General features: G+C 48.1%; 1 protein-coding gene across 2 annotated transcripts; it reads left to right on the forward strand.

The window, feature by feature from the left end:
• TMEM106C (transmembrane protein 106C) lies at positions 1-4,194 on the forward strand. Of its 2 annotated transcripts, none has more exons than XM_019555101.1 (8): positions 1-110; positions 381-592; positions 1,286-1,349; positions 1,692-1,851; positions 1,943-2,083; positions 2,660-2,709; positions 3,015-3,068; positions 3,702-4,194. In XM_019555101.1, exons 2-8 carry the CDS (start codon positions 409-411, stop codon positions 3,862-3,864), a joined length of 816 nt encoding a protein of 271 aa, XP_019410646.1. In that variant the 5' UTR covers positions 1-110; positions 381-408; the 3' UTR covers positions 3,865-4,194. The 2 variants fall into 2 exon arrangements, with proteins under 2 accessions (XP_019410646.1, XP_019410636.1); XM_019555091.1 differs by having other exon boundaries at positions 1-107; positions 375-592.
• The last annotated feature ends 3,573 nt before the right edge of the window (positions 4,195-7,767 follow it).

Genomic DNA, 7,767 nt, shown 5'->3' on the forward strand with positions numbered 1-7,767 from the left:
TGGGCCCGTTCCAGGAGGGGCGGGGCTTCCGGCGGAAACTCCGCCCCTTTCCGGCCCTGTCATAGCAACGCTAGTCAGGGGGACGGAAGGAGAGGGGGAGGTGGCTGCAGGTGCGCGGCGGCTTCTCCCTGCAGGGGAGGCTACCTCGTCTTGAGAGCGAGGGGGAATGTGGGGGCAGTAGTGTGGCAGCAAAGGCGTTAAGGGGGGAGGAAAGGGGGATGCTGAGGGGGCAGTGTGGCACTGAAGGGGTTAAGGGGGGGTGTTCTTTTGGAGGGAGGGGGTTAAGAGGGCAGCTGCCATTCCCGGCTGAGGGCTTCCCTCTTCCCTAGGGCAGGGGCAGGGGGAGCTGACAAGTCCTGTGTGGCTCTCCCTGCCTGCAGGACATGAGGCGCTGCCCCAGCATTTGCCATGGGGTCCCCGCTGTCTCGCTTTGTTAGTGTGGCCGGCAGGCAGCGGAGGAAAGAGGAGGATGATGACATCCTGTGCAGCAGGGACCGCGAGGAGGACATCGCCAAGTTCCCCTATGTCGAGTTCACGGGGCGGGACAGCATCACCTGTCCCACCTGCCAGGGCACCGGCTGCATTCCCACAGGTGAGCTTCTCCCTGGCCTGTGCAACTCGGGGTACGTTGGGGCAGGCCGCGAATCTTCCTTATTTAGTCAAAATTCCTGTTCGTCTTGGGCTGCCCTTTGCAGCAGTGAGTTTTGCTTTCTGGCCTTCTTTGGACTGTCCCTCTCATGTTTCTGCCTGTGGTTTTTCTGTACAAGGCAAATAGAGTAACTTCAGCAAGCGGCAGGTGATGTGGGTCGACCAGCGAACATCGGCTGAATTGCCCGTTCCTGGTGAACAGAAAACATTTGTATTGGGCGAGCTTCACCGATTGAGTGCAAACTCATCTTCCAGCAAGTTAAAACGTTACTGGTTCAAGACCAAAGGCCATGCCTAGCCCAGCGACGGTTTCAAGTCTGTATGTAGATCGACGTGAAAATGTTTCTTGAGACCGGCAGTCCTGCAAGGGCATCCTCTAACTCTTCGAGGGAGAGAAGCACTGACCTTGTCAACCCATGGCAGTAATGACCCGTAGTTAGTCTTGCTGGCAACAGCATAGGCAGGTGTTAGCTCTCATACTGAAGGAGCGTAGTATGAATGTGTATGCTTCAGAAATCTTTGGGGACTCTTTGGGGGTTGCAGGCGGTCTAGATTTTCAAGGAGTGCCATGCATTGAAAATGAGGGACTTGGCAGCTCTGGAGAACTAACGGTCCTTTTTTCTCTTTATGATTCCAGAGCAAGTAAACGAATTGGTGGCTCTAATACCATACAGCGACCAGCGGCTACGCCCCCAGAGAACGTAAGTATGGGGTCAGAGAGGATAATGTCAGTCCAGTGGTCTCTCTGAGAGAGATTATAAATTGCTGACATGCACAAAACTACTCTGCAGCATCTTCCCTGTGGTCACTCCCCATCTATGCATGTGTGTTGTATAAGTGACTTATATGGATCAGGGGTCTCCTTACAGTTCCTCCAGGGATGCAAGGTGACTTGGGGTTATTTGGTCGTGTTGTGGCATGTAGAACGAGGATCATATTGTTTCCTTTTTTCTCAGAGAGGGTGTTAAAGTTAGTTCCTGTCTGCCAGCACAAAATGCAGTTGCAGAGGAGAGGAGGTGAAAATATTTTCATGTCTGTTACAGGAAGCTGTATGTCTTGTTGTCTGTGCTGCTCTGCCTTCTGATATCAGGGCTGGTGGTTTTCTTCCTGTTCCCACACTCCGTCCTTGTGGAGGACGATGGCATCAAAGTGGTTCAAGTTTGGTTTGACAAGAAGAACTCCATTGTCATTCTGGCCATCACGGTAAAGCTTGAGCTAATCCTTTGCTTGAGTGAATTTACTGCTGGAGTCTAGAAGATGTCTATTCTTATGTCACCGTCTTTGCCCAATACAGGCCACCTTGAAGATCAGAAATTCCAACTTTTACTCAATTGCCATAACCAGTCTGACCAGCCAGGTACAATACATGAACACCGTAGTTGGAACCCAGCAGATCTCCAATGTCACCCACATCCAGGCACGGAGCGACCAACTGGTATTGGATCTTCTTGTTCTCCACACTCTGGTTTAGGTCCTCAGGAGTATTGAATTGTCCCTTGCTGCTGCTGCTGCTCCTACCAGAAGCCACCAACCAGCAGCCAGATAGATTCAACTGGAAGTCATGTGACTTGTGATGAAAGGGTGCACTCTTAATGAGCTAGATATACTCATCAGGGAATGCTTTGTTAACAGGCATTTGAATCACACAAGTGCTAAGAGGGGAGGAGATTTGTCTAACATGGTGCAACTGGGTGTAATGGGATGAAAAGAATGAACTGAGATGGGATGGATCTTGGTTGTGGGGAAGTAGAAGACAGTACTTCAAACACAGTGCTGAACCTCACAGTAAAGCAAGGACTGTCGTCCAGTATTGTTAGGTTTTGGTCACAGGATGGTTCTCCTTCAGGCATCATTGATGGTTCGTGTTTTGGGTTTGGCTCGGAACCAGACTGGAGAGCAGAATAGAGGGAATGAACCAGGATTGGGCTGGAGTGGGGTTGTTTCTGCCATCTGACTCCTGAATCACTTAAGCTTTTCTTCCAAATACACTTCCTCTTGTCTCTCTTTACAGGTGAATTTCACCGTGAAAGCAGAGATGGGTGGGCCTTTCTCTTATGTCTAGTAAGCATTTATTTCTTTGTATAAACAAAGTACACCATTAACCTTGTTAAACTGGAACTTACTCAAACTCTGCTCCAAGGGCTGCTTTCTTTAAGAAGGCCTGTTGTCCAAGAGGGTTGACTCAACGTTGTTCTCACTAGTTTTGTGACTGTTTGTTTGAAATGTCCTGAGCCATTCACCAGTGGAAAACCCTGGGGCAAGAAGGGGTGTCAGAGGCCAGCTGGGAGCTTCACATTAGTCTCTGGAATTTGTGGTGAATCAGACTCTTATTCTCACCGCTTGCCTGCATCTCTGGTCTCTTTCAGCTTCTTTTGCACGTTGGAGAAGGTCAAAGTGCACAATATAGTGATCTTCATGAGGTATGTCATTTCTTTCTGGTCTGTTCTTGCTGTAATTAATTCTGTTTTCTACCAATCGCGAGTCAAGTGAGTGCCTTTTTGGGGACATGCTCTAAGCCAGGGTTTTCAAACTTTTGGGATCATCGTACCCCTGGGCGGCTGGACACAGAGCAGTGTACCCGGCTGCCGAGCTGGTGGGGGTGGGGGGTGGCATGCAGCCAGATGCAGAGCAGCAGCAGTCGCCACGTGCAAGCTTCCCCTCCCTGCCACGTCCAGCCAGGTGGGCAGCACCTGCACGGCAGCACAGGATAGTGTGTGGTGGTACTCTGTCCGCACCTGCCTGTACATACCCCCTAGGGGCTTCTCCAGCACCCCCGGTTGACCACGCCTGCTCTAAGCTAGTGACAAATTGACACGTTTAAGCAATTTGAGATAAATGGAGGAACATTCTGCTTCACAAACTAACAGACTGTTCTTATTTTGGCATCTCTGCCCAAGTGCTGGGTCATGAATAAATATCCATGATTGTCTGCAGTGTTTGAGGGGCAGGTGACAGAAGTGACATACTTGTTGTCCACTAGTTTAATCTCTTCATGGCATAGTAAGTTCAATGTCATGTGGCCTGTCGGAACTGAATCTCTGTCTCTGTCTCAGGACGTCAGTGAAAATCTCATACATCGGTCACTTGACTCAGAGCTCCTTGGAAACGTATCACTATGTTGACTGCAGTGCTAATTCCACAGCTGTCCAGGATTCTTCGCATGTGCCAACATCATCTAGCATAGGAGGCACAACCAAAGCAAAAAGCATGATCTGAAGACACTCAAGGCAGCTAATGCTACTCTCGGAAGTGACTGCTCGCACTGGCTTCCATTCTGATCTAAATGGATATAGGAGGAGTCGGAAGGTAACTGTTCAATGGATGTACAAGGACTGTTTGTCTGGGAGAAATGCGGGGTGATCAGGAAAGGTCTGAAAGCAAGCGGCACCGCTCTACATTTCACGTGCAACTTGACTGACCACTGACAATATGAAGAATGCTTTGGGGAACGTGCCCCTTTGCAATCCAGCCTGACTTGCCAAAAGAAGCTGAGCACCCACTTCTGCCACAGTCCAACATTCGGCTACTGCTGCAGGGTTTCTTAAAGTTTTTTTCTCCTTTTGGAGTTGAGGTTTTAATTTTGCATTGTCTGGGTGGCATTTGGAGAAAAGATTCTGAAGTAGGCTTCAGGGTCTATCTGCTGCTTTGAGGTAATCCTAAGGGTTGAATTTTTGCTGTTGCTTGATTTTGTGTTTTTGCTGTATTTGTCCAGTAAGGATGAGAGAGCTTGTTAGCATAACTCCTTTGACTGCACCTCCCCCTGCCCCCAGTTCCCCTCGTTCTGCTCAATGTCTGCTCAACACTGCTGAAATAGTTCATGATTCCTTTTGCTCAGGAAGGCATAGTCCATTTGGGAACCATGCGACTGGGGCCCTTGAGTTTGTTCTCTGTAGATGACACTTGCATTTGGTCTTGGAAAGGGATATAACTGAAGCCATTTAGTGTTTAAACTTAATCTAACCCATGTCACTCTCTTACTGATGTAGAGGTTTGCTGTTGCCCTCTTGAGGCTTTTTGCAGCCTGTCAAAAACAAACTGCAGGAGCCATCACACTAAGATGAGCAATAAGAATGCCACTCCAGAAGTGGTATCCTGACTTCTTCCTTTTACAGGCCATATAGTTCTTAGGCCTTTCTCCTTCGCTTGTTTTGCAGCTGCTGCTCTAGAGATAAAGTTCTGAGTTTTTGGGTGCAGCCATGGACCTTGGAACTCAGCAGAATTCTGCCCGCATACCTGCTGCTTTCTCTAGTCTGGCAGGTTTTATTTCAGACTAGTTTATTAATGGTCAGTATCTTGCCATAATACGTTTGTACTGTTGAAGAAGGGATTCAGTAGTGCTGCCTATGTGTCTCTCTATCCTCTGTACTCAAGGTCAAGTGAAGAACCATGTTTGAGTGGATTTTCACTTGGCTTTATTGGGAGTTTCCCATTTCATATGTACGTTTTGATGCAGTTTGTATTGAAGGATAGCAGCAGGGTGTTTTCCTCTTTGTATTAAGGCCAGTAAATCTAACACAAGGCATTTCTAACACTAGACAAATTCCATGTTTCCATAGGACAGCAGATTCCATAGGCTGCTTCTGACCTGGATTCTTGCACTTTGTGATTTCAGGGATCTGCAGTATTGCTCAGCCTTGTAACTCTTGGGCTAAATTAGTCTGCATCTTTCCCCTTACTTGGGTTACAAGAGCTGTGCTAATGGGGAAAGAAAAGTGCAATATGGGCTGTGAAGGGAATAACATGTTTCAGTGAAGGATTTTTTTTCCCTATTTTACATAAAACTGTTTTGTTTTAAGAAAATTGTACTCAAAGCCTGGTAGAACTTACAGAGCTGACTTCTGTTAAATTAAATAAACTGACATTTATTTACTACAGCCAGATATCATTTCAAAACGTGCAGTGTGTGTGCTCGCCTATCTACATGTCTGCACTCAGGTTTGGTTAGACCAGGGGTTGTCAACCGGGGGTACTGTTACCACTCCCTATCCAGCCACGCATGCCACTCCCCACCCCCCTCCCCCCCAGCTACCAGGGGTACGCCTATTAAAAAAAGGTTGAAAACGCTTGGGTTGGACTAATTCAGGAGCCTGAGTTCTGCAATACAACCAGCTGTTTGTGCTACAACTAGCTGCACTGTCTACTATAGATCACACTATTGTTAATCTCTGTATTTAATTACCATGCATGTTGCTGTAGCCTCCTCATGTTATGAACTGTACAAATGGATACAAGGCTTATGCTGGTGTTAATGGAGGAGTTGTACTACCTGGTGCTGCTCAAGGGGGATACTGGACTCCAGACTATAAGATTTGGATAGCAATTCCTGCTTTCTTAAAAAGTTGGTCCTTCCCTCGGCGTTAACCATGACATACTGTAGCATCAAACACTTGTCTCTTCCTGTACTATGTATTCCTGTACTCCTTTCTGGTTTATAACCTACCATCTTCCCAGGTTGATCCTAGACAATCTTCAAAGCACTGCCAAAGTCCCCTGTTCACACAATGAATGCTTTAGGCTTCTGACACGTTACTCAAATTTCTGGATGTGCAACTGAGACTGCAGTTAGCCCTTCACACCTGGACTTCTCTAGGACAGGTAGCAGGCAGTGAGAAATGTCCCTTTACCTTTGTGGAGGGAAAACTTTGAGGTCCTGAAGCACATATAACCACAGCAGCGATGCTTGCCTGAGTTAGTGGGGAGCCTGAAACAATCTTTCAGAGGCCCAGGCTGAACTTCAGCTGGGGTTGAACATGGGCACACGAACTGGCAGACGGTTAACCAGGCACATCAGAAAGGGAAGAGGGATTTTGTTGAGGAATTGCACTTCTCTGTGTGGTTATGAGAAATACATGGGGCTCTCTTCCCTAAATAGGGTTCAGCTTAAAAATCTGAACCTCTATCTTGGCCTTCCCCAGCCTGTTGTGCAGGCTGAGCAGCCCAGTGATGCCAGGTGAATGTGAGCACTGGGAAGGGGAGTCATGGCTGGGGGGCATGATCAGTGTACCTGGAAACAAGCTCTGATATTCCAGTTGTGTGTGAAGGGGGTGGGGGGAGGCCAGGGGAACTGAATTGACAATAGTGGACCGATAAATGTGTTGGAGCAGGGAAGGGATCAAATGCCGGGTGTCAGAAATACAGAGGCAAGCTCTTCTTAGCATTCTGGGTTTAACTGGTGTCAATAACTGCCTACATGCCAAGCCCAGTCCTTCATCGTAGGCAGGGAAGGGCTTGCCAGGGCCACCTAGTCCTATCCCCACCCCCTCCATGGGCACAGGATTCGCTGTTCCTAAACCTCTCCAGCCAGGCGCCCACCCAGCCCTGTCCTGGACACCCAGTGGTAGGAGTTTCTGCTGCTCTCACGGGCAGGAAGCTTTTCCCTGAGACTTGATTTTAAGCCTGCCTTGCTGTAGCTCCTCTCAGACAGGCTTTTACCAGCTCTCGGAGCCATTCTGGTGCATTTTTCCCATCACTTTGTGCTTGCGTAAAGCTCCAGCTTGCCTTTCAATGTCCTGCATGGCCTAAAATCATTTTCAATAGAGTGAGGCTTGTGATTTCTTTAGTGGTGGGGCTGTCCTTTGTTTTAGGGCCATTCAGCTTTTCAGCCGGTCAGAGCGTAGCCGCGGGCTGTTCTGGGTGCCCCCTGCAGGCTCTGGGGTTTCCAGCAGTGGATAGGAGCAGATGCAAGTAGTTTATGCCAGCTTAGCTCAGTGCTGACTATCTAACAGCTTGAGAACCTTGCCTCTCAGCTCAGACATATTTGACTGCCAGAGCCATTGGTTTTGGGTTCAGTCCTTGCTTAAAAGAAGGAAAAATCTTTTTTTACCCACTTCACTAATCTTACTGAATTCACAAGGAGCCTTTTCACTGATTTTTTTTTTCTACCTATTTTCCCTGTCCTCCACCCCCTTTGAAGGGTGTGTGTGTGTGTGTGTGTGTGGGAACAAGGGGGGTGGGTTACAGATTACTCGCTGCCTGTAGCAAGAATAGTAATCTTATTTCCTGGATGAACATTAGCAAACCCTTTTTCATCCAGACCCATTGAACAGCAAACAGCACTGCTGATTTCAGAGCCCTGATTCATAGATGTTAGGGTCGGAAGGGATTCATAGATTCATAGAT

This window comes from Crocodylus porosus, unplaced genomic scaffold, assembly GCF_001723895.1.
Source record: "Crocodylus porosus isolate Cpor-Errol unplaced genomic scaffold, CroPor_comp1, whole genome shotgun sequence".
In the NCBI taxonomy this organism is placed as follows: Eukaryota; Metazoa; Chordata; order Crocodylia; family Crocodylidae; genus Crocodylus; species Crocodylus porosus.